Here is a 27,438-nt window from a genome sequence, read left to right as displayed (position 1 = left end):
CAGTTGTAGATGCTCATCCAAAGATTACTTTCTGATTGTTTCCTTCAGATTCACTGGCATTTAAGATACTTTGCTATCAGTGAAAAAGGAACACGATCAAACGCACGCGCCTCTCAGCGGCGGGTGATAATGTTTCGGAGAGGTTCAAGTCCCTCATGGGAGCGTATTTGGAGAAGGGTGTGGTCCCTGAACGTCACTCTCATGCAAAGTTGCAGTGGACTTCCCCAAAGTTCACTTTCTGGAGTTGGACCAGCCACAACGGCGGCGCAGCTTTGGCGCAGTATTTTGACGCACAGTGATAGCGGGCTGCTTCTGACTCCGTGAAGCTGTAAATGCATTTAGCGCGTCTGCTGGCTGTAAATTAAAGAGACATGGAGCGGCTGTGGCTCGTTTTTACCCTCATTTTAAACTTTCAGCTCACTTACGGGACCACCTCTGCTCATGGCTTATTCCAGGGGTCTGCACACGCTGGAGCGGCGCACAGATTCAGAAATAGGTGAGCGCGTTTTCTGTTTACTCTTTTTATTTAGAATTGTTGGGGGGGGGGGGGGGTGTTAGGGGCCGTTTTTATAGCCACTGGAGGTAAAAGGCTGTGCGCTTTTGTTGCGCAGCTGCCACTAAAAACGCGACCAGCTCCAAAAGCTCTCAAAGAGCCGCAGTTCGAGGGATTTTAGCCTCTTTTGGCCAAAATGGGGCTCGTTAAGATGCTTTATCAGAGTTGTGGTTATTTTTGGCCACACTTTTTTTTTTTTTTATGTTGACAAAGGTGATAAGATTCAGATAAACCCTGGAATGTCACTGTCGGCTGAAGGCGATCCCTGATCAATTAAAATTACAGGAGTCATGAAAAATCTGAACCTTTAAAGGAACTCTAATCCAATCTAATCTAACATGTGGATTTAAAAAGGGATGAGTGCGTCATGACCCTCAGCTACTACCACATAAACTTTAGAGTAACTTATAAACAGTTTGGTGTTGGATAAGTTCAGTTAACTGTGGCAGCCATCTTGATTTGGGTTGACTCCAGATGTCAATCAGTTGTAGATGTGTCATTGTCATTCTGCAAGTTTGCTTAAAATCCATCCAGTGGTGCATGGGATATTTTGCTAACAGACAAGACTGTGCTGACTGTAACAATTAATGCCACAATTTTAAGCAAAGATGTTGTGCAACATGCAGATTTTATACCATTATCTGAAAAATAGAGCAATATCTTGTCTTGTATTGGCTAATGTTAATTAGCTGTGGCAGCCATCTTGAATTATTAAGGTGACTCTAAAATTTAATGAGTCTGCGCATCCAAGACTTACTTGCTGAGAGTTTAACTGAAACTGCTCCAGACAAATTAATGTTTAAAACTAAAGTTTTATGTCAATAAATCCTGCAATGTGTAGAGCTCAAAGGGATGACTCTCAGCAACTACCACCCAAAATGTGTGTCCAATATGTGTAAAAGTGGCTGAGTCATATCATTTTGTGTTTAAAGTTGCTGCGCTGTGGCGGCCGTCTTGAATGGCATTGACCCCAAAAGTTAATCAGCTGTAAAAGTACAGCCAGTGATTATTTTCTTAAGAGTGTCATCTAGTTTTGTCTGCTGGTTCACGAGATATTTTGCTAACGGTGTGTGCCTCCATCCACAGGAACTGGTGTGCCTATGTGGTGCCGAGGAACGTGAGCTGCGTGGTGCTGGGGAGCGCAGAGAGCTTCCAGGAGCCTGTGGTGGCCCCCTGCCCGGCCTACCAGCCCGACTGCCAGCAACAAATGACGTGAGCAACCATGGGAGCAAAGAGGGGTGGGGTGGGTGGGGGGGTTGATGGTTTACTAGATGAACCAGGAACATTTGGATGCAAAATGTTTCCTTAAGAGAAAGCTGGAGGAAGAATTAAATCCAGAGTGCCTCAAATAAACCCAGTTGGCACAACTAAAAAGCAATGCATCTCCATCAAACTAAAAAATGCACAGAAAAGCACAACGATGATCAGAAAACATTGTTCTGAAACTAATTAACTGTAGATGCACAAATAAACTCTGTCATGGAATAACAAAATGCTGCTGGTTGTGAAGCATTCACTGGTTCTTATTTTGGTATTTTGGTCAGGTTGTGGGGCCGTGGTAGCTCAGTGGTCAGCGCTGTGGCCTCGTAATCCTGAGACTTATAGTTCAAGTCTAGGTTGTGTCAGGAAGGGCATCTGACGTAAAACAATCATTAAATCTTTTGTGCAAGTTCACTCGCTGTGGTGACACGTGCAAAAGTAAGCAGCCGAAAGAAAAGCAACCACATTTTGATCAGCTTGTCACAAATCTGAGAATGAAACCCAGAATTACCGTATTTTCTGGCGTATGAGTCGCTGTTCTTTGCATAGATTTGTGAGTCCTGAGACTTATACGTTGAAGCAACTTATATAAGTTTTTCCATATTCATAACACAATGTTTGACGCTTTAAATTTCTAAGAACTGCAACAGCGAGTCCTCGTGTGCGCACTCGCCTCACTCAACTGGTGCAGGCGGAGGAACGCTGGAGAGCTAGCGGCTCCAGCTGCGATGGATGGATGGATGAAAGAATGGATGGATGGATGGATGTACGAAAGGATGGATGGATGGTGCCACGCCGCCCAGGTGAAATGAAACTGTTTTGACCATTAAATAACGCATAAACACGACCGGTCAGCGGTGAAGTAAAAAAAAGCAACTTATACGTCAAAGTGACTTATGTGTTTTTATCCACTTCATGATGCTTTTTTTGATTGATGAGATTTATAATCCGGAGCGACTTATACGCCGGACAATACGGTAATCACAATAGGATTGTACTTTTGCTACTTTGGCTATGTTGAATTTGATTGTCTATGGAGATGTACATCCAATGATTACGTTCTGAGAGTTTCAATAAAATCCATTCAGTGGCACATGTAATATTTTGCTAACAGTCAAAGAACATCGACTCTAAATAGTGAATAGAAAATTCTTAATTTTGTGCAATCTGATAATGCTAGAATATTTTATTGGTGTTCAGTTTCATCCTCAGTCGCACCAAATTTTAGGTCAATATATGTAGAACTGACTAAGTTAAAGCCTTTTTTATTGTCATTTTGCTGTGGCAGCCATCTTGAATCACATTGGCTCTAAAAGTTAATCAGGTATAGATGTGCATCTCGTGATCACTTTCTGCAAGTTTCATTCAACTTTGTTCAGTGACTCATGAGATATTTTGGTGTTTGACGGACACAGACGTAAGCAACAAAACCATCATCATCTCTATCTTTGCCTTTCAGTCGTAGGTGATTAAAAAAAATAGTTCATCAAGTGCTCAAATTGATAGTTTATACGCCTTTCCTTTTTATTTACCGTTTTCTTAAGCTGCAGACAACCTTGGCTTCACTAATCTATAACTGCTTTTATGCATATCTATTGTTATCAAGTCTTTAGGTTATCATGTACCAGCCAGCGCTTCACATTTGTTTTTATATCATTCAAGATTATTCAGCCCTGACATTTGTACAGTGCAAATCACTCCCTCATTGCAGCTGCATGATATGGAATAACATTTATTTTCCTAATAAATTAAGTTTAATGCAAAAATCAGTGATTTCTTCCAAGTTTAAAAACAGCTTTCATTTCTGTATGAGTTATTATCATGCTATGAAACACATGACTGAGTCATATTTCCAGAATATTCCCTCCCTACATGCTTTCTTAATAATAAATCACTCAAAGGAACACAAATAGAGGCATTTGTACCAGTAAACAAGAGCAACAGTTGTAATGGTGCTGGATTTTTTTTTGTTTTTTTGTGTGTGCAAAATGTTGTGTCACAATATAATGTTTTGCTTTGTGAATCATTTTTAGGTTTAAACGTGTTTTATCTATGGTTTTGATTCATGCTCTGTTCACACAAACAGACGCAGTGAGTCTGCTGTGTGGAAATTATTCCTGGAAGCTGATCAGGGTAAAGTCTTGGGATCATATTAGCATGTTATTGTGCAATGCAAGGAAGAGCAGTAAGAACAAACACCTCACGGAGAAGCTTTAAAATATTTTCTTTGCAGATGATATTTAGGTTTACATTGTTAATTACTGCTGAAATGTTAAGTGTTATAACCTTCAGGTTTTCACTTTTCCATCTTTTCCTAGAACAGTATCAGTAACAGTTTTTTTGGGGAAAAAAAAAAGATAGTTTCAGACATGAGTTTTCCAGATGTTCTTCACGACATGACCCCTACCTTGAGGGAAGTGATATCATCCATTGTTTTTTATGGGAAGGTTTTTGTTTTTTTGCAAGAAAATTCAGATTTTTGTTTATATATAATGGGAACTGGTGGACAAGCAACAGTTTGTAATAAAAACATACAGATTTTTTTCTCTCTTCCTTTTTTGACTTGCATAGTTTTAACCCGGCAATCCATAAATCGCTTTGAGAACGGCTTTGGTTTGATCTTGATGTTATGAAATGCAAAGCTTATTCATTACTCTGCCTTGCATTGCAGATACCACATGCGGTTTCGACCCACATACAAAACTGCTTATAAGACAGTCACAGAGATAGAATGGAAATGCTGTCCTGGTTACAGAGGTCCAGACTGTAAGGATGTAAATCCACCCTTGGATCGACAAACAGGGCTGGGACCTAGGTCTTACCTCCCAGCAAATCCTGGACTCACGTCCAGACACATACAGAGTAAGAAATCAATTTTCTCATCAACCTTGCATGCTTTTTTGTCACTTTAGACTAAGCATTGCATAAAACTCGAACAAAGATGTATTTACTGTTTCTTCCATAAAAAAAACATTTCTACTTCCGATTGTAGGACCAGAGCGGAGGGAGACCGCACACCACGAGACTCAGCATGGTGTCACAGATAAGGTGCGTCTTCTTGAAGGTGAAGTTCAGCGTCTCACTCAGACAGTCCAGGATCTCCAGGCCACTCTAACAGGATTAACTGGTAACCTTCGCACAGACCTGCAGGATGACACCAAAAAGATGCTGGTGACACTCCTAAACAACATGCGGCCTCAGGATAACAGCAGTAATCCAGGCACGGAGGAGAGTCCAGCCATGCTAGATGGTCAAGCTACCAGAGCTGGGATTGCTGGAGAGAAAGCCCTAGAGAAAATAGAAGCTCGTTTAGATGATATCAACAATGCACTGAAAAGCAAGGATGAAGCTTTGGAAGACCTCAAAGGGATCACAACAAGTCACGAAGGACAGATACGTGTCCTGATGGATGCTTCTCAGTCTCAGAACCCAGCCATAGCAGAGTTTGATGCTATACAAGCTTATGTTGATGGACAGTTTGAGAAGCTGAAGAAGGAGCTGGACCAGAATGTGGAGGAGCAAATGGTCAAACTGCAGGGCTTGTGCAATGACAAGATGCAGGTCATGCAGAAGACCTGTGAGGACAGCCACGATAAAGTTCTTTCCAAGGTGACCAACCTTTTAGACACCAAGGAGGCTGAACTGAAAAAAGAGATCCGGACATTGCATCTAGACATGACTGCTGCAGATGGGCCTGTACGAACTCAAAGACAGACAGAGCTACATAACGAGGATAAAGACTACAGTGACCATAAGGACTTATGGCGTGAAATTGACCGCATATCTGAGGCTTACCGAATCCTTAATGTCCGCGTTGACAAGGAACTGGCTCATTTGTCCACATTTCAGGACATTGGTGAGGTTAGTTTTTTGATTCAAGAGTTGGAGGCACGTATAAATATTACAGAGCAGAATGCAGAAACTCATTGTTTCTACATTGAAGAGAAATTGTCCAGGACAATCGCAGAGGAAGTGGCTGTACTTCGACTGCTTCTGGATGAACGCTTGAATATCATTCAGGACCAGTTCACAAACATGATGGTGGAGATGAACAACAGCTCTTCCCCCGGAACTTTTGGTCACTCAATGAGTGTTATTCAGGCGGAAGTCAACAACAACAAGGTAATCATCCAGACTTTGGATGACAAACTTAATGCTATAAAGGAGTCGTGCTCAGGAGAATGTCCAGGCTCTGAAATTCCCGTAGCTGAGGGACTGACGCCCAGTCGTATCGGAAACATTTTGAAGGACCTGAATCGTTATAGAAATGACTTGGACGTTCTTCACACAGATGTCAGCTCCAACACAGACAAAGTCAAACAACTGGAGACCCTCGTTCAAAGGCAGTCATCCGGAAATGAGAGGCGCGTAAAGACAATGGAGGATTTCCAGAAAGGGATGATTAATCTTCAAGATAACGTTCTTGGTTTGGCTGGTGCTGTTAATGGGTTAAGTGACTCCTTGAGCAAATATGACCAGGATATGCACAAAATGAACTCAACATGCTGCCATCCAGAGCAGACGAACCATGGGAGATCAGCGCAGGTCAACGTGGCTGCATCTAACCTGACCAGTCGTCAGATGGATGAGCTGAGGAACAGATTCAATGTGCTCAGTAGACAGGTGTCTTCTGAACTGTATCAATGCAAACGGAGCACACAGGGTGTTTCTGACGAAATCTCGACTGTGGAGGGGCGTGTGAGCAAGCTTGAGAACGTTTACGGAGGGTTAGACGGGGTGTCCGTTAACATGAAAGAGCTGAAAGATCGGCTGGAGAGACACATCGGGGGCCTGAGGGACTACGTCAACAGGATGAATGCTACTTGTGGAAATCATGGCGCAGATATTGTTGTTCTGCAGAATTCAATGAAGAGACTTCAAGATCAGATGTCCGCTTTGGCCAAACATGCATTGAAAGATGTCGCTGCTGAGGGGCCAGGTGAGTTGACAGCACTTTTATCAGTGGAAAGGTTGATCATGAATGTACAAGAATACTTTTGAGGTTTTTCCCTTCCAATTCAAACACAATCTGCATTTATAGGAAAGTTTGTGGCCATGGGAGTTTCTTCAGTTGGTGGATTGCTTTTTTTAATGAAACTATATATTACCTTGCTATTTCGTGTTTCCATTAACACAATCCAAATTCAAAGGAACTACACAAGTTTAACACAGCAGTAAAATGAATAGTTATGCTTGAAATTGAGTAGTTTGTGCATTGAGCAATGCACCTGCATCAAAAGTCATACATTTTTAACAGTGACTTTAAAGCCAGCTGTAACCAAGTGGCAAGACACAACTCAAACGGCTATAATGGTGAACATTTTTGGGAAGTTTTTCTTGGGAGGATTTCAGGGACTTGATGACAGATGGAGCTGTGTAAAGAATGAAAAAAGAGCAAACTCTGGGTACTTTCTAACCTCTGCATACCAGTTAAAGTGGTCTAAGATGAGGGAATTTTACAGGACTATTTTCAGAAAGTAGTGAAAATAATAAGACAAAACACTCGAAACAGTGAGATGGGATGTCTGGTTTTTTTAAACAGCACTTTTGAGGATAAATATATCTTTAAAATAAGGAGGTAAATTATTTCACTGAAGCAAAAACATAAGGCTCACCTTTTAATGTATAGCAAAAATTAAAAGAATCTGTTGGATGTACAGTAAGCTAAAGCTTGCGTTCTTGCTTCGTTAGCGGTTATAGTTTTGATGACGGGGAACGGTGACAGTAATTGGCTAAAAATTAAAACATGTGTTTGTCTCTTAAAGATCTATTTATTATGTAATACACAATAAATACCCTCATTAGTGCAGTCAAGCCAGATATGAGCCAAACAAAAATAGAAATTTACCATCTTTTCCAGCTTCCTCTTTAACTTCCAGCATTTTAAGCTTATTAGGCGTGATTACCATCTGTGTAAACACAAACTTTTCCTGCAGATAATCCTCCGTGTAATGCATTCTGCTTGGTTGGTTTAAAAGCAGCAGGCTTGGAGGAAATGATCAGATCCCTCAGATGGCCACAGGGTATTTCCCATAGCGGGAGGGCACGAGTTCACTTGGCCTCCCGTGCTTGCCTTGAATGTGTCATTGAATACGGCCCAACAGCATGAAGTAGAGGCCCACGCTGGAGACTTCCTGTGACTTTTGCTGGGTTTAATTATCTGGTGTTAATCAAAGAAAAGAGGCAGATACATAAAAACCTACAGCTTTACATCACTTCTCAAATTTGTTATGATTTGCACTATTTTATGCCTCGTTGCTCCCTTCAATATCAGGGTGCCCGAGCGGTCTGCTCCATCGCCCTCAGTCCCTTTATGAAAGTGTTTTGAGGTTCACTGTGACATCGTTTTTCTTTCATACCGCAGAGCTGCAAACCTCAACCGCAGTTCCTGGTCTCTCAGTACACACATTGCACCTCCCTCTCCGCTCTCCTTCTAACACATGCATACATACCACCCTCCAGAGATTCTCGTGGGGTGACCTCAGCCTGATGTGTGGAATCTGGTCCTCATTAAGGGCCCTGACTCAATACTGGAGTCAGTCTTAACAGAGTGAGGAGACACAGGGCTCCACACCCTGGACCAGATGCTTGAACGACCCTCATCTGTGATGTCACGACTGGGGCTCCATCTGCGGTGCCTCCCTTTTCTTGTGCCATTTTCCAACACAGTTGTTTTAGATGGAGCTGAAGAGAAAAGGGGTGGTAGATGGACTAATAGTTGTCCTGTAGAGATAAGAACATAAAGGCATTTTAGATATGGAGGCAGGGTTTTTGCTTATTTCTAATTATTGGGGACTGTCATTACAATGCATAGGAGAGCAGTGCATTGCCTTTTGAATGCACTGCCTCCATACAATGCATGGAAGGCACCTATTATTCTACGTCTAATAAGGGTTTCTTTCTTTCTTTTTCTTTTTTCCGTCTCCGTTAATGCGGTCCGAACAGCAACGTGTACCCCCGCAAAAGTTATATCAAAACGACCTGCTCGGATCTCAAGAAGGGAGCTATTACTTTTATTGGCAATCAGAGTTACCATGGCGACATATTTTGCTAACAAAGACGCCATATTTCCCCATAGGAAATGAATGGGAGAACGCTCCTCACACTAACTGCTGCTGTCAAGTCACATGACTTGGAGTGTAGAGGTCCCTGAAATGTCTAGAACTGCTTAACGTTTGGAGCCATTTTGCTTCAAGATGGCTGCCTTAGCTAAAAGAGAAAAAAATACCATAACTCGGCCGTTTTTACAGCGATTCAGCTGAATTTTGGTATAGTGGTAGCTGAGAGCGAACTCAAACGTATTTTATTGTCAAATCAACAATTTAAATCAGCAGCAGCCTGGCAGTCCTCGTCAAAGTTTCTCCAGGAACTTTCTAGTTTATCTTATAGTGCTTTAATCTCTCCAATGTTCACCTTTTGAACATTTGATACATTGTATCAAAATGATCCACCATTCATGAGCTTTTTAACTGGGATTATCCAGATGAGACGACTGTTTTCTCTTAATTGGATGACTTCACATTCCCACCTCTTGATCCAGTTTTTTTTTTTTACACCTGCCTTTTTAGTGTGATTGAAACTGTTATTACAAAAATCTTGCAACAAGATCACACATTTGAGTTTGGAAATACTATAACCTAGTTTACACTACACCCGTGACCAAACTAAAATTAGCAGAAAATATTTTTAAAATGAAATTAAGCTAGCCTGACTCTGGTAAACCTCCCACTTCTTAAACTCTACAACAAATTATCAGTAGTTTTCTGTCTACTTGTTGCCTGGTAACTGGTTGTAACTATGAAGTCAAGTATTTCTGCACAGAACTGATCTTAACATCCTAATCTGCCACTGCAATGTCATGTTTTTACTCATCTAACAGACCAGACATGTTCAATTGTGATGTTTAAAAGAACTGCTTATCAGGTTTCAGATATTTTTGTACAAAATGTTATTTTCTCCTATTGATTTACAAAATATATTGATAAACTTAAAGGTTTATTATTTAGTTGTTGTCATTTGTGCACATGGAGTCATTCAATGGTTAAATCTGACTTCCATCTCAAGGCCACAGTTCAACCATTAAGGCAACCTCACCCCTAATAATGCACACGTTCAAGGAGTAAATTAAATAATAATTTAACTTAAAATGTTTAACTGAACAGAGAAACAACCCCCAACTGTCCCATCTCCCATCCCCAAATTCATGTTTATTGTCATGGCAACTACATCTATTGGGTTCTGATACCAAAGAGAAAATGTTCCTGGCAGATTTGAAGATTGTGTGAATCTGTTTCCGATTAGCTGCGGCAAGACAAACATTTTACAGCAGTAAAAAAACTAAGTTGTGAAATAAATAGTATAAATAACATCAGAGAAAAAGCACAATGGAGCAAAAAGTAAAAGTAAGTTTACAAAGAAGGACAAATATCCTAAGATGACATTTTATATTAATCCAAGTTATTTGACTTCATGAAATTTCGAACCTCCAGGTTCAGCTCGGTCTCCACCATGTTGCCAACATCATTTTCAAAGCCATCAACAACCTAGCTCCATCTTATATTCAAGAACTTATTGTTCCATATTTTCCTAAAAGAGCACTTCGCTCTCAGACTGCAGGCTTACTTGCGGTTCCTAGAGTTTCCAAAAGCAGAATGGGAGGAAGATCTTTCAGTTATCAGGCTCCTCTCTTGTGGAACCAACTTCCAGTTTCTGTCCATGAGGCTGACACATTGTCCAGTTTTAAGACTGGGTTTAAGACTTTCCTGTTTTGATAAATCCTATAGTTAGGGTTGGCTTGTTATGCTGCTATAGGCGTAGACTTCTAGAGGACAAATTGACCATGTCTTAAAATGAATTGTTACAATTGACTACAACAAAATTCAGTCAGGTCATGTGGACGGTTTCTTATTTTAAGACATTTTGCCCTTCATCCAGAGGACTTCATCAGTCCGAAGAGCCACAACAAACTCAGTCCCACAAGCAGCACACACATAGTGGACCAACCAGTTTGCTGGTGATAAGATGGCCTCTAGGACCCGCCCTCTCCCCCGTCGACTCCTCTGAGGCAGCCATAGCCAAAGTGGTTCAAAACATCAAAGTTCATGCTCAATAATCCAGGTAAAAAATAGTGTCCAGATGACCTGACTGAACTTTGTTGGATTTTTTTTTTTCTGGATTATTGAGCGAACTGTGATGTTACAGTTGAATAGTTTTCATTTGATACTATTTCTATCTTAACATGGGATTCTTGACCTGCCATTGTGTATCTGTTCCTCTCAAACTCAGGCAGTCGAAGCAGATGGCCGCTTGTCCTGAGCCTGGTTCTGCTAAAGGTTTCTTCATCATGAGGGAGTTTTTCCTTTCCACTGTCACTTTCATGTTTGCTCAAGAAGTTCTGTGATGGAGTTAAATTCAAAGCAGTCTGCTCCTCAGATAAATAATGTTAAACTATTATTTTTACATGAGTATTTCTGTTCAGTGCCCTGAGACGACTTCTGTTGTGACTTGGTGCTGTATAAATAAACTGAATTTAATTTTCTTTGATCAAGTCTACTAACATTGTGACTTTCATCTGGATATTTTCTGAGTCGAACAGTGGGACACATCCCGAGGAACAGGAGGGGAGTGGATTGCTGCTCTGCGTATTTGAGTATTTGTCATTGTTTAAAAATCATCCACGGCAAAATATACAGTGAAGGGACTGCTGTAGGAAAATATGTGAATAATCTCTGAAAATAGGTGCTGTGAGTAGTAAAGCTGTCCTGATCATCTTGTCTGGATATGTTGGCAAGCAAGGTGTGTTGTACCAGTCTAAGCCACATTTTGGTTTACAGAACGGTTTTGTACCTGCCATGTAAGGGATTAGAGATTTGTTGAGTCTAACAGTGACTATACTGGATTAAAATGACTGCATTAGCCTGAAAAGTTGTAAGGTTTCAACTTGGTTTGTATCCAAATGAACGGATAACAAATTTAGACTAAGTAATACTGATTTCATTGGCTTAGTTTTGGTAAATCATATCTAATTTTGTAATGGCTGCCAAATTTAGGCACAGATTTCAGTCAGTTTAGCATACTTACCCTAATTAGGATTTACAGTAATTTATGGGCATGGATCTGACTTTTGACAAACTCCAAACCTCTTTCACAAATTTACTGTGGACTGGACTGTCTCGACTGCTGAATTTGTGCCATTATGGGGCTATAGCAATTAGCCAAAACAGTTGGCATAAAATATTTTCTTTAAGAGCAGTTGTCATCACTTTTTTCCCACCCACACAAAACAATGAGCTAAGTTGTGCAGTACTGAGCACAATTTTGTATTCTTTAAGTTTGGACGGAAAAGAGTCGACGCTGAGACAAAACAGCCCCCAGTTCTCCCCGTTTCTGGGGCGTGGTGGACACCGAGAGGCTGCTGAACTGTTTTCTCCCAGAGTTTGAGCTTGTGTTCTCCACACAGTCATATGAAAACCTCGAGGAGTCTGAGAACAGATGAAGTGTTGTAATACATAACTACAAGATTAAGTAGAATAGCCTTGTTCCAAGTCAGTGTGACTTTTGAATGGAGCTATGTGACTTGGGTTGCAACATGTTGGCACCGCTGCACCCAGAGCAGCTGCAGCTGCCGAGGTCTGCCCAGACAACTTGTGCATGTTTGGCTTTTGCTGTTTCTCCTCAGATGGGGGGGAGTTGTGGTTTAACAGTAACACAAATCTGCCTATTTATTTTATAAGTTATGTTGGGTATCTTGTTTTTAGGACTGCAAGCTTGTTCGTAGGGAGAGGCATAAAAAGTGTTTTTGTTTCTTGCAAAGTTTATGCTGCACTCTGTGACTAATCAACCTGTTCATGTTTGGTTCTCAGTTTGGTTTCCACTTTTTGGAGACGATCCCAGTCTAGCGAGTTAAATCAACTCTCTGGTATCCCTTTTTTCTGGTTTATCTCTCCCTCTTTCCATCTGTACAGTTTTTTTTTTCTTTCAAGTCGTCCTTCAAGCGGTGCCAAAGGACTTCTCCTTCTCTCTCTCCATTCTGTGCTGTAAGTGTATATTGACAGAAGAAGCCACCAGAAAAACACAAAAAGCAGCTGTTTTAAAGCAGGGATGAAATGAAGCCTTTGATTTCACGGATCAATGCTTTGCCATTGATCACTCTGGCTTTTTATTGGAGAGACAAGCAAGAAGATTACGTGTCTGCTGGGATGAGGAAGTACAAGAGAAGCAGGACATAAAAGCCTGTTTGAAGTCAAAGGGTGTTTGTTGGGGAAGAATAGAAAATTGCATGTGACACATAGACACTCACATACTGTATACATTTAGGCACTACCAGAATTTTGAGCAGCGCTTTGACAGCGAGCATTTCCCTGGTGAGATATCTAAGGCTGGGCGTTGAGGTGTTTCCATGTCTGACCCGAGAGCCCATCTGGAAGTCTTCAGAGGAGATGCATAAAGAAGACCCAGAGGTCTGCCACACACTGCACAATTAGAGTCTCCCATCATCAATAATATCTCAGGAAAAATGGGGTGGAGGATGAAATTATGTCCATGTGCGTAACAGGAGAAAAATGCACTCCAGACAGCTAGTGATGCATTACTGTACAGCGTGTCTGTAACCACCCTGCACCCCCTGACACCATTTTCCATAGCGTGATTAGCTTGTCTACTGCAATCCTCCATGACGCTTTCACACACTCCTGAACACTCACGAGCTATCACCTAATTCTGGGGAGGCGCAAGTGACGAAACGGTCTCCCTCAGCTGCGGCTCAGAGGCAGGAACATCTGGTTTTGGTGAAGTTTCTCAATGCGCCAGCGTGCGTCTGAATGTGTTTGTGTTTTCCAGCGTTGTGGTTGCTCCCTGAGTGAGACACAAGCTGAGAGCTCATGGGAAATATGCACTCTGGCAACCAGCCTTCTGAAGGAGGCATAGGAAGGAAATGAAGAAGAGATTTCTGATTATCTCAGTGCAACATGATTGCTGAGCTTAATTTGTTTTTGATTATACATGTGGCGTCTGAGTAGTTTGTTATAACGCTTGTGGCAAGAAGGAAGGATTTTCTCGGTGGCTGATGATATTTTATTTGATTAAAAAAAGAGAAACTGGTAGACTGTAATGTAACTGTTGCTCTCAGGTACTTTTGGATTGACCGCAGACTGAATTAGCAATCTAATTAACTGCTGATTTGACATTTATATGAATATTTTTGGTTATGAGAGTCCTTACAGCCTGCAAAAACAATAGTTTCAACTAATCCAAATATTTATTTGTAAAACCCATAAAAACTAATTTAAAGGGATCTTCTGAACATGTTTTTTTAAGTGTTTTCTGCAAATAAATGCATGCAGATTTTCATTATCTCTGAAAAATAAGAAAATGTGCTTTTTTTTTTTTCAGTTCCACTAAAGGCAAGAGCAATGTGGAAATGGAATATAATTTAATTAAACTTCCATCAAACACAAGCATGGCAATTTCTTCAGAACTTTTAGTAAATGATTTTATTCATGTTTGCTAGCTGGGCTGCCTCTTGAGAGCTCATTGTTGCATTTCTTTGTGCATCTCTGCTAACACTTATCTATTATCAGCCATAAGTTATGTTAAAACACAGAAAGATATGTTTTTTTATGGCACCAAATGCACATTTGCTCAAGTTACAGACAAAACAAACGCACTCGTTGAAACTCACAGTCGATTTAAAGCTCATCCGACACCATCTGGTTTGTTACGCAGAACCACCTGGGAGGCCGTTGTAGAATTTGGACGAGGGCTTTCTCTTTCAACAAATGCTCTCTGTCACTGGAAAGCTTTATTTGATTACATCAACATAGTGGATAATGTTGCTTAAACTTAATTTTGAAGAGCAGGTGGAAGAACAGTGTCATCCATTCCTTTTAATGAAGAAATACTTTCAGTATACAGTAATCCATACTGCAAACATCCATGCAAACTCTGTTAAATGCCTCTCCTATTGACTGTTGTCACACCTAAATCCTACCAGTTGGGCACTAATTTGATCCAAAGCAACTAGCAATAGCTACAAGCACATTATGTTGCAAGAAAACAGATGCAATTTGGCTATTTTAAAGCATTCTTTAAATCAAACTTTTATTGGTTAGTGTGATTTTACAGAACGATGATTGACAAAAGGATATGTTAATAATTTAAAACCCAATCGTTAAGTGGAAAGCAGCTTCAACCTGTTCAAATGATCAAATCCAAGGTAGAATTGATCAAGAGCTGTGCAGAGACTGGGCTTACGTTGATTGGACTTGTTCTGATGCATCACAGTCGTTTTTGACTGGACTGAGATGTGATGGATTTGGGGTCAAGGTCAACGATTAGAACTTTTTGTCATTTTCCACAAGTCATTTCCAAGTAGTTTGTACTGTGTGAGAAGACACGTTGACCTGCTGTTAGAGATGTCAGAGAGTCCTCTTGTAATGAGGAGCTGTGAAGGACTGACATGACTTTAGGTTAACCAACAGGCCACCTCGCCGTAAAGATGTCATCACTGGTATTCACTTCATCAATCCGTGCTTGAAAAAAGGCCAAAATATATTTATCAGGCTTTGCCTTCTTTATTCTAAGGACATGTCCTGTTAGTGCATGTAAAATATTGGTAAGTTTAGGCTTTTCTATCATTTTAAATAAAATGATTAGTATATTAAACAATGCGTATATACGCATATTTTCAATATGTGCACCTGTGCACATACACCACAGAAAAGAAAAACGAATCTTCTGATATGAATGCTTTTTTTTAAGTGATGATTTTTTTTTCTAACATTTTGATTTTATAGCAAAAGGGTGGGGGGGGGGGGGGGAATGAATCAGTTTGGAGCTGGTCATTTTAAAACAGTTTGAAACCCCCCCAAAAAAGCCATACTTGCTAAAATGATATTTAAATCTACTCACTAACCATGGGAATAACTGCATTGAAATTATGTATCAGGATTGTTTTTTTAAAGGATAGTTCGTAATAACTGCATTCTAATTTTGTCTGTGTCTTCTAATGCAGGAAGAACATGATAAACATGTACCTCCTAAAGGTCCCCAATGCACATTTGCATGTTAGCATTTAGCTCAAATCTCCACAGTGTTAACGTTTAGCCTCTCCAGGCATTTCCATAAGCTTGTAGACAATCAGAGCTTTTCTGTTTTATGTCAGTAAACATGGCTGACCATCAAATGACCTGCAACAGCCAATCAGATTCATTCAGATGTACAAATGGACCTGTCCAGTCCAGCTAATGTGTTTCTAAAATGAGCATTTAGGAGATTTTACAGAGGGAAAAGAGACCTCTTTAATATTTCCTACCAGTGTAAGTTAAGTGAATTACTTTACACAAAGCATTAGACAATTAATGTATTGTAAATATAGTGAGAGAAAAAAAATTGCCTTAACTGTGAGCAAGTTCTGAGATGGTGTGATAACTTTTGTTTTACCTTAAGACACTCTCAGTGTTTGTGTGCTGTCCTGAAGGGGCTCCCCGGTGACATCCGTCTTCCCCTGGGAACCTGAAAAGCCACCGTGTGGTTTCCATTTTCATGTTGTTCCCTAAAACTCATTGTTGTGACATTCCCGTTTTGTTTTTGTGAAGCGTAATGATGTTCCTGAGCCAGCGTTCATTGGATCTGCCATCTGAAAACAAGTTTATAAATGTACACTCATGAGCCAAACGTTGTCTGTACTGAGTTTAAATCCTACATAATTTAATCTAAAAAGACTTTATTCTAATAGGTCTATTTAAAATCTTGTAAATGTACAAGACTTTAAATTTATATGTCTATTTTCCCTCTGTTTTACTTTCCAAGGACCTGCTCCTTGGCCTGATTCATCTCAGAGCAGACCGCGAGTCAAACAGATTCACATTCCCGTCATCCTCCCTCCACCACCATCCAGTCATAACCAGGCGGCGCAGCCCAACGTCCACACCATCAGGATCGCTTCGCCAAACCAGCCTGCAACCCCTCAGCAGCCCGTAAAACCCGTGATGGAGACGGGAGAGGCCGGACCCCCAGGATACATGCGCAGGCTCACAGTGCGCCGAGGATCCGAGGAGTTACCGAACAAGCCAGTCGAAGAATTAGCTGGAGCGCCGGGTGAGTAGTACAGATCATTAGAGTCACAATTATTAGGCACCTAAATAAAATAAAAAAAAACTAGAGAAATTGCATTTCCCGCCAAAATGCAATGTGAATGTGTATTGCAGAAGAACTTGCTGAAAAGCAGCTGAAATTCACTAAAAACATGCTGAAATGTAGCTGAAATGGAAGAACAAGCCTAAAATAGCAGAAGAAAGAAAGAACACATATTTGCTGAGTTATGTTTAAATAAGCAGAAATGAGCACAAATATGAGCAAATTAGCTAAAAAAAGAAGAAACTAGCAGAAATAGGCTTTAACAAGCTGAAATTAGCAGAAAAAGTTTAATTAGGCTGAAATTAGCAGATATTACCATGAAAAACTTGAATTTATCTGAAATCTGCTGAAATGAGCTAAAACATGTTCAAAGCTGAAAAGGTAAACCACACATAATTTAGCAAAAGAAAGGAGAAAGAACACTTTTGCCCAGTTAGGCTGAAAGAAGCAGAAAGGAACACAAAAAGTGGAAATTATCTTTCAAAAAAAATAAAATAAATGAGCAAAAACAGCTAAGTAGCTAAAAAGGCAGAAAGAAACTGAAATTATTAGAATGAAGTGAAGAGAGCACGTTTTTGCTGAATTAGACTGAAAAAAGTGTAAATGAGTGCAAAACGTGGAATTAGCTGAAAAAGCTAAAGTTAGCATAAAGCAGCTAAATAGTAGCTGAAATATCAGTAAAAGCTTAAACTTGCAAAAATAAGCTGAAAGGAGCATAACAAGATGAAATTTGCAGAAAGAAGTTGGAAGAAGAACAAAATTGTTGTAGTAGCTAAATTAATCTGAAAGGAGCACAAAACAGCTGAAAAGACTACTGAAATTAGCTGAAAATAGCTGAAAAAAGTTTAAATTTGCACAAAGAAGCTGAATCAGAACAAAATGTGAAAGAAGCAGTAAAATGTAGTAAACAGATATAAAGATTTAAAGGAAGTAAAATGAGCTCAAATCATTTTCTATGAGATGAAAATGGCATAAACGGCTAAATGTTTCAAAAAGCTAACGTTGCACCAATACCAAAAGTCATAGCAGGATTGTCCTGAAAGAGCTGAATGTTGAGATATGATTTGTTGAAATAGCTTGAAAACTGCGGGATGAGAAACGCGCCAAAAACGTATGGAAGAAAAATGGATCACAATAGAGTGAATGCTTCATAAACATTCACACAATAATCCATAAAGTCAACATCTTTTGATCAGAGACTTTCAATAGGCCTGGGCTGTCATCCCATCAGTCAGTTCAACTTCCTGTGAAGCTGAAACTAAAGCTGTGCTGACATTAGTGTCAGCGAACTGTAAATCTTACATTCGACAGCCATCTTGGATGCATCTTCTCACACTTGACGCCTTGATAAATAGTAGACAAAGGTTTAAAAGCACCTCTAATTTCTTTGCATGTTGCTTCCAAAGACTCAGACTTTCTTGTCATATTTTAAAGTGGTCTTGTCCAATAATTTTTCAGGCATACACAAATCTTTGAAAGGGTTTTTGTCTGTTTGGTTTGGTTGCTTCTTCCACCTATTTTCAGTCCAGTCATCGCACATGACCATGGCAAAGTAACTCTGGCAAAGGTTTTAAAAAAGTCAAGAAAGTGAGCAAGTGCAGGAGAACAAAAGAAGTGTCAGGAAGGTGTGTTTGTATTTTTGTTTTTAGGAAGGAGAGAAAATATTAATGATTTTAGAGATGTAGTCAACCATACCAAGTTTTCAGTGAGTTGCTAAAATCTATATTTAGGTGTCAGGCTGTGCTATCTTGCGTATTTTTCATCAATTCAATTAAATACATAAGAACATTTTGTTTTTGTGACAGGCTGTTAGTGCCTAAAAATCGAATTTGTTCATAGCTTTGTTGTTGTTGCTAATATCTATCACATGCCAAAATTAATTATGTTGTGGTTAGGAGTATTTTATGCCTGCAGGATTCAAAAATTAAAGTTAAATGACTTGAGAAACAAAACAAAAAAAACATCTATTTGAAAATGATTTTTAAAAAAAACAGAATGGAAAAAGCAGAGCCTAAAGACGATGGATGAAAGAGCTCCAGAACGAGTCGAGAACTGTTGATCGGGACCGTTTTTAAAGAAGTTACAAGAATATCTGGTTCTTGGAAAGCAGAATATGAAAAAGGAACTAATTAATCTAGACTTTTGCGCAGGACTGCACGTTTCAGTTTCAGGTAAAGTTGGAGTTGCTGAAGTTCTGCAACGTTCAACAAAGTTCAGTCAGGTCATCTGGACAGTTTCTTTTTGTTGCTGAGATGTTTCGACCTTCATCCAAAGGACTTCATTAATCTGAGGAGCCAGAAACAAACTGTGTCCCACAAGCAGCACACTCCCATAGTGGACCAACCAATTTGCTAATTTTATTATTAGCATTTGGTCCGCTATGGGAGTGTGCTGCTTGTAGGACACAGTTTGTTTCTGGCTCCTCAGATTGATGAAGTCCTTTGGATAAAGGACGAAACATCTCTCAATTAAAAAGATAAATAAATAAATCATCCAGATGACCTGACTGAACGTTGTTGGATTATTACCTGGATTGTCGAGCATGAACCTTGATGTTCTGCAAAGTTGTGACTCTGGTTGAGTATTTCAGTATTAGTTGTAGTTCGGCAATTCCACGTGTTGATAGCACCCATCTAAAATGGATTTTACTTCTTTTTTATATCTTTATAGTGTCTGTTTAAATACAAAGTATATCATCAAAAAATGCATTACCTTTAAATTCATAGGGTTGGATTTGGAAAAGGTACAGAGGAAAATACAAAGGAAACTAAAACCGTAAAGATGTGTGCCGTGAATTTAAAGGAAAAACAAAATGAAGACAATGAGTTATTGTTGTCATGTCTGCTTGAGACCGGAAACTAGAAAACAAAAACTTAAAGTTTGAATTCTTTCTTAAATTTAAAACAGTCTTATCTATATATATATAAATATATATCTTTTTGACTCGTGAAACTAATGATGGGCTTTATTTGATACATGTGCATTAGCTGTTTCGTTTGATCTGCATTAATTGTTTCTACAGCTCACCCCGGGCCTCTTTTAATGAACGCCATATTCAAAGACGAGGAAAAGAGCAACTGAAAACAGATTTCGACGGCTCTGGATCGAATTAACGAGACGGCAAAGAGGAAGTTTGAACACAATATCAAACAGCAAAACAAAGACTTTGTTTTAGCCCGTTTCTTGTTCGGCCATCGCAAAGTTGAGACTCTGTTAGCTGTTCCTGGTTAGAGTGGGAGATGAAGACAAGTTAATGCTAATTAGTTTTTAAAAAATTAAAAACTTTTATTCAAAGTTCACTCTTTGCTTAAGTTTGCTGGCTTCAGTGTAAAATTCTGGATAATCATGATCAGCAATGAGAGCACATATACAGAAGTCCCTCGCTACGTCGCAGTTCGTTTATCGTGGACTCGCTCTATCGTGGTTTTTCAAAATAAGATTGGACATGACACTCAACTGGCTGATTGATGGACGAGCCGCACGATCGGCATGGAATTTTTATTTTAAATAAGTTACCGTGTTTTTCAGACTATAAGGCACACTTAAAATCCTTTAATTTTCTCAAATATCAACAGTGAGCCTTATAATTCGATGCGCCTTGTGTATTAATTCTGGTTGTGCTTACTGACCTCAAATCGATTTAATGTGGTACACGGCGCTCAAAAATCTCTCAAAATGAACTTGTTCCGCTTAATGTGCCTTATAATCCAGTGCGCCTTATTGTCCGAAAAATATGGTATTTTAAATGATTTAGCGCCTGCTGCAGCTTTGTGCAGCCCACAATGCAGGATAAGTTTCCTCCTGCAGCTGATCAGCTGATCTCCGTGCAGAGCGGAGACGTGGGCGTGGCCAAAAGGCTTGCAGATGGCACAAAACAGACGAGGCAAAGAACTGAAATCAGGACATTATTTGCTCTTTTAGAGCGTTTAGAGTTTAAAAACATTGTACAGAATATTGCAAGAGTGTGAAAACTGGTTTAAAACACACACACACATGTATGTATGTATATATATATATATATATATATATATATATATATATATGTATATATATATATATATACACACACTAAAATAAACTACTACTTGTACTACCATCCCCACTTCACAGTTTTTCACTTATTGCGGGGCTTCAGGGTACGGATCCCCCGTGATAAACGAGGGACTACTCCGTAGCTTCCGTTGTGCAGTTCATGCCATCACTTCAAGGCTCAAATGGAAACTGAAGACTCTGCTTGTAAATTAGTACATCTGAAATAATTTTAGAGTCTGGATGATATTTAGTTTTGTTTTACTTTTTTACCCCCTCTGCTAAGACATTCAGATGGAGAGCTGAACTGCTCCTGGCAGTCGCACGCCGACCTTTCTCTTCTGATGATAAAACAATGCGTTTGTCATCCGTCTCTTCCAGGCTCTTCTGCAGCCTTCTTCTTTCAAACCTCAGCCAGACAACCAAGTACTGTAGCTGTTAACATTACATACTTCTCCAGCCTTTTACAAAATTAAATAAAGGAAAACTGTGAATAATTTGTATTTTTGAAGTGCGAAGGAGTGGGAACAGGATGTGTTTCGTTGAAGTGAGAGTGGGCAGATTGTGGAAGGATTTCGTCTGCAGGCTCTTAGTACCAAGTTCTGCTGGATTGCACAGTTATTTAATTGATGAATAAATCTGATTTGGGCTTTTTATTTGTTGAAACAGAAAGCTACAAAATAGTCTCAGTGAAAATACATGAAATTGTACATACATTTTAAAAATTGTGCAGAAAATATGAATAAGACATTGGATCAAGATGCTTCCTCTGGCTTTCAGCTAACGGTGCATAATGAGTTAACACTTTACTGTTTTTATTTTTTCTGTTCATCTAATAGCTCCAGTAGCAGGAAAGGCGCAATGGAACCAAATGCATCGAGCTTCATCTGACTCCCCAGGTAAGAATTTTTTTTTTGATCCATTGTCAAATGCTGCATGTTTGCAAAAAACATACATTTGATGAGACTGACGTGAACTTTTGTGACTATGTTCACACAAGTCACCGAGCAAATATAAAAATTTACTAGAGAAATTATATTTCCTGTGAAAATGCAGGGTGAATGCTTATTGCAGAAGAACTTGTTGAAAAACAGCTAAAATTAACTAAACATGCTGAAAGCTAAAATGGAAAAACAAGCCTAAATTAGCAGAAGTAAATAGAAAGAACACATATTTGCTACATTAGGTTTAAATACGCAGAAAAGAGCACAAAAATTAAGAAATTAGCAACAAAAAAAAAAGGCAGAAATAATATTCAAATAAAATGCAGAACAAAGCTTAAACAACCAGAAGGAAGTGAAAAAAGCTGAAATGAGCTCAGAAAAATGTGGATTTAGCTGACAAAGCTACAATTAGCTTAAAACAGCTAAATAGTAGCTGAAAGAGCAGAAAGGGTGAAACTGGCAGAATAAAGCAGAAATGAGCATGAACTGAAATTGGCATAAAGAAAATTAGGCTGAAAGTAGCAGAAATTACCATGAAAAACTTGAATTTATCTGAAAACAGCTAAAATTAGCCAAGCTTAAATTAGCATAAGAAAGCAAGAACATGTTTACCCAATTGGGCTGAAAGAAGCAAAAATGAGCAATAAAAGGAAATTATCTGAAAAAAGCTGAAATTAGCAAAAAATTATATTCCATTCAAAGTGGGGATTTATTTGGGCTTTTATTAAGAGTTTATTTTAATATTTCAGGTGTAAATTTGGAACAATATCCTCTTTTCACCCAAAACATCTGGACTGGTCAGAACCGACCATCACAAGCGATGTTCATCTGTGCCTCAAATAAAAATGTGAAATTATTTAACAAAACAAAATGTCCTTGACAAACTTTTGCACAGTAAAGAGCATAAAAAGCACAACATGGATCATCTGTAGGTTGATAAAAATACAGCATATGGGGAGAATTTCTATATTTTATGGCTTTATTTTAGAATATAATGTGGCGGTCATGTTTTAACAGGAACACAAGTTTTAGCAAGAAATAAACATAACGGAAGGATTAAACTAATTGGACATGTGCGTCATTATAACATGCATGTTTTTTGTTTTCCTCATCTAGTTTCTGCAGACAGCAGCATCTCTGCAGATCCCTTCTCCTTCTCTGCTGGCCTCACGCAGCAGCTTCCTTTCTGGAGAGAGTACGGCACCATTCGCTTCAATAAGGTGCTCGTCAACGACGGGGGACACTACAGTCCACACACGGGTAAAAACAGCTTCCACGATTCACACTTGCCTGGACCTTTTCATGTATCTTTATACTTTTACAAAAACAAAACTAGAAAAACATCCAACACTATTTCTATCAGCAGCAGAGCATTGGAGGATAGACGTCTCCATGTTGTCAAATCAATACTGAAAAGCTCCTGCAGAAACCTCGATACACATCCTCTCCCCCAAAACTCTTTTTTTTTCTCTTCTGTTGTAATGTTTGTGCAACCAGTTGTTGCCATACGGATTCATATAGACTCACGCCGAGCGAGTCGTTTGATCGATACAGCCAAGGTGAACAATGTGTTGATTTTTTAAAGTTAGTTTGCTTGTTCAGCAATCTGTTTATTTTATTTTGAAGATAAATAAATAGCTCTTGATAAAGGTAAAAATAGAAAAATGCCAAATGTGGAAAAAAAAAACATTAATAAAAACAAAGGCAAGAGAAGGCAAAGCAATTCAAAAGTAAACAAAAAAAAAAACTAACAAAAAAAGATGAGCACTGTTAAAGAAATAGAAATCAAATTGTTACATTTACAGTGGTTTAATTTTTGCACATATTCATTCTAGTTTCTTTTAGGACTTAAAAAAATAATAATTCCTAGATAATTTCAAAGATGGCAGATCAAAAAATAAATAAATCAGTGGAGATGGTAACGGAGCTTGTAGTGGTGAAAATGGAGAAAATTTCCTCAGCAGTTTGAAGAGATCCAACATGGAGCTGAACAGACAACAGTTGTATAAATGGATGGTAAATGATTGTACAGCACCTTTCTGTCTAACCAAGACACTCAAAGCGCTTTACAACACAACCTGTGCCCTTACAGTGCCTTGTGAAAGTATTCGGCCCCCTTGAACTTTTCAACCTTTTGTCACATTTCAGGCTTCAAACATAAAGAAGTGGAATGAAATTTATTGGATGTGTCAAACCTTTTTTAACAAATAAAAATCTGAAAAGTGGGGCGTGCAATATTATTGGGCCTCTTTACTTTCAGTGCAGCAAACTCACTCCAGAAGTTCAGTGAGGATCTATGAATGATCCAATGTTGTCCCAAATGACTGATGATGATAAATAGAATCCATTTGTGTGTAATCAAGTCTCCGTATAAATGCACCTGCTCTGTGATAGTCTCAGGGTTCTGTTCAAAGCGCAGAGATCATCATGAAGACCAAGGAACACACCAGGCAGGTCCAAGATACTGTTGTGGAGAAGTTTAAAGCCGGATTTGGATAAAAAAAAGATTTCCCAAGCTTTAAACATCCCAAGGAGCACTGTGCAAGCAATCATATTGAAATGGAAGGAGTATCAGACTACTGCAAATCTACCAAGACCCGGCCGTCCCTCTAAACTTTCATCTGGAACAAGGAGAAGACTGATCAGAGATGCAGCCAAGAGGCCCATGATCACTCTGGATGAACTGCAGAGATCTACAGCTGAGGTGGGAGAGTCTGTCCATAGGACAACAATCAGTCGCACACTGCACAAATCTGGCCTTCATGGAAGAGTGGCAAGAAGAAAGACATTTCTCAAAGATATCCATAAAAAGTGTTGTTTAAAGTTTGTCACAAGCACCTGGGAGACACCAAACATGTGGAAGAAGGTGCTCTGGTCAGATGAAAACAAAAGCGAACTGTTTGGCCACAATGCAAAATGATATGTTTGGCGTAAAAGCAACATGGCTCATCGCCCTGAACACACCATCCCCACTGTCAAACATGGTGGTGGCAGCATCATGGTTTGGGCCTGCTTTTCTTCTGCAGGGACAGGGAAGACGGTCAGAATTGATGGGAAGATGGATGGGGCCAAATACAGGACCATTCTGCAAGAAAACCTGTTTGAGTCTGCAAGAGACCTGAGACTGGGACAGAGATTTATCTTCCAACAAGACAATGATCCAAAACATAGTCAAATCTACAATGGACTGGTTCACAAATAAACGTATCCAAGTGTTGGAATGGCCAAGTCAAAGTCCAGACCTGAATCCAATCGAGAATCTGTGGAAAGAGCTGAAGACTGCTGTTCACAAACGCTCTCCATCCAACCTCACTGAGCTCGAGCTGTTTTGCAAAGAAGAATGGGCAAGAAATTCAGTCTCTATGTGTAAAACTGATAGAGACAAACCCCAAGAGACTTGCAGCTGGAACTGCAGCAAAAGGCGGCGCTACAAAGTATTAACGCAAGGGGGCCGAATAATATTGCACGCCCCACTTTTCAGTTTTTTATTTGTTAAAAAAAGTTTTACACATCCAATAAATTTCATTCCACTTCACAATTGTGTCCCACTTGTTGATTCTTCACAAAAAATTTAAATTTTATATCTTTGTTTGAAGCCTGAAATGTGGCAAAAGGTTGAAAAGTTCAAGGGGGTGAATACTTTCACATGGTTCTGTATTTAAACATTCACTGCACTCTACTAGATCTCTACAAAGCTGATCTGAATCTGTAGACTAATCAGCGCTTTGGATCACATTCATACACTGATGGGACACGGAGGCAATGAGGGGTTCAGTGTCTTGCCCAGGGACGCTTCATCACGTGACTGCGGGCGGGATCGAACCCCCAACCCTCCTATTGGAGGACAGCTGCCCCCAAAAGGAACAGCTGTGGATGCGTGGTATGAATGTAGAACGTAAATGTATAGCAGTTGATAACTTTGTTGCATTAAGAAAGTTTTGATTTAACTCTACTGTATATGGCTCTTTGACTAAAACAGGACAGAATTGTTGGGGAAAAAAAAAAGTGTCAGGCAGGTGGTCATAATATTGTGGCTCATCCATACAGATTTATATAAAACTTTGGCTGTTCTTAATTATTTATGATGCAAATCTGAGTGTCAGTAAAGCCAAACTCCAAAGCGAAACACGAGGCCGGGTGTAACAGAGCGGTTCACTGTACGACAGTGAAAATGTCAGTCTGAACAGAACCCATCTGTGCCACAGAACTCTGATTATTTTACTAATCTAAGAACTGATCAAACTTAACTGTCCCATATTTATTTCCCCCTCGTCAACAGGAATCTTTACCGTACCACGCAATGGCCGATATTTGATCGCAGGCCTGCTGACTGCGAAGCAGGGGGACAGAATCGAGGCGGTGCTGTCTGTGTCTAACCGCAGTGTGCACAGGCTCCAGAGCTCAGCCGGCCCGTTGGATCATCAGCAGGGGGCCTCAGCTCATGGCACCTGCAGCTGCGGAGGCACGGCGTCCTTTAGTCTGATTCTTCCGCTGAGGAAAGGAGATCGGGTCAGTCTGGTGAGGACCCGAGGCCAGCTGGCCACAACCACGACCGGGGAAATCCTGTCCATCTTCAACGCCATCTTCCTGTACGAACCGCAGGCCAGGAGCTAGCTGGAGCTCAGCTGAACTTCAGCAGCGAGGACTAAATTGTTGCCAGATTCTTGGACTGAATGTTGCAGAAAACATATTTTTCCACTGATTTGATGTGATTTAGCTATTGAACATGCAACGCCACTCTGAAGATTCTATTACAGGTTCATTTAAAAAGCTATTACGTTGAAGGCGGCTAAATGCGAGAGGCAGGGTTCGTATCTAATATATTTGATCATTACACTGATTTTTTTAAATTTTTTTGTATCTGTTGTAAATGACTGTGTAGAAGTGTTTTTAAATGTGCAATTAAATACAGAAATTGCCATCTGATTTTAGCAGTTTTCCAAAACTTCCATTTTATATTACAATCAACCACTGGTGGACTTTTATACTGGTCAGGAAATAAACTGTGATATACCACTTAAAATGAGTGCATGTTCTCTTGCTGTGCACGCACAGAATGTATAAACCTAGGCCTGTCACAATAACAAATTTTGATGGGCGATTAATTGTCTCAGAAATTATTGCGATAAACAATAATATTGTTTGAAATTTGACAATTAGTAATTCTTGTCAAATTTAAGAAGAAATATTGGTAATTTGTTTTGAGTGTAGTACCTTTTTTTGACTACTGTATGGCAGTATAAGACTGAACTCAAGGATGGATAGTGAGGGAGCAAGCAGCGTGTCTAAGAAAATGGGAGGGAGGCCCCTTGACGTGACATGGGCTGTGCCTCTTTCCTGTTTTCAGTTCTCAAAATGGAAGATACTCTGTGTGATTTGAGCTCGTTAGCATAGCATTTCTCACACAAAGCTTTTAATTAAAAAAAAAAATTAAATCAGTAAACAAGTTCTCAGCTTCTTTTTGCAGAGAAGAACAACATTTTAGACAAAGGCACGGGTGTCGACCATGAATTTTGG

At 39.6% G+C, this 27,438-nt stretch overlaps 1 protein-coding gene across 1 annotated transcript; it reads left to right on the top strand.

Annotated features, from left to right (window-relative positions):
- Window positions 1-330: 330 nt before the first annotated feature.
- Window positions 331-26,714, top strand: emilin2a (elastin microfibril interfacer 2a). The gene is made up of 10 exons (XM_037681818.1): window positions 331-496; window positions 1,640-1,765; window positions 4,485-4,675; window positions 4,806-6,752; window positions 16,622-16,909; window positions 21,084-21,097; window positions 21,359-21,402; window positions 21,812-21,876; window positions 23,038-23,181; window positions 26,201-26,714. The coding sequence occupies exons 1-10, from the start codon at window positions 372-374 to the stop codon at window positions 26,533-26,535; spliced, it is 3,279 nt and encodes a 1,092-aa protein (XP_037537746.1). The 5' UTR covers window positions 331-371; the 3' UTR covers window positions 26,536-26,714.
- Window positions 26,715-27,438: the final 724 nt, after the last annotated feature.

This window comes from Nematolebias whitei, chromosome 9 (genome assembly GCF_014905685.2).
Source record: "Nematolebias whitei isolate Nwh7 chromosome 9, NemWhi1, whole genome shotgun sequence".
Lineage (NCBI taxonomy): Eukaryota > Metazoa > Chordata > Actinopteri > Cyprinodontiformes > Rivulidae > Nematolebias > Nematolebias whitei.
Note: the sequence above shows the minus strand (reverse complement) of the source record. Positions and strands in the feature narration are given on the sequence as shown.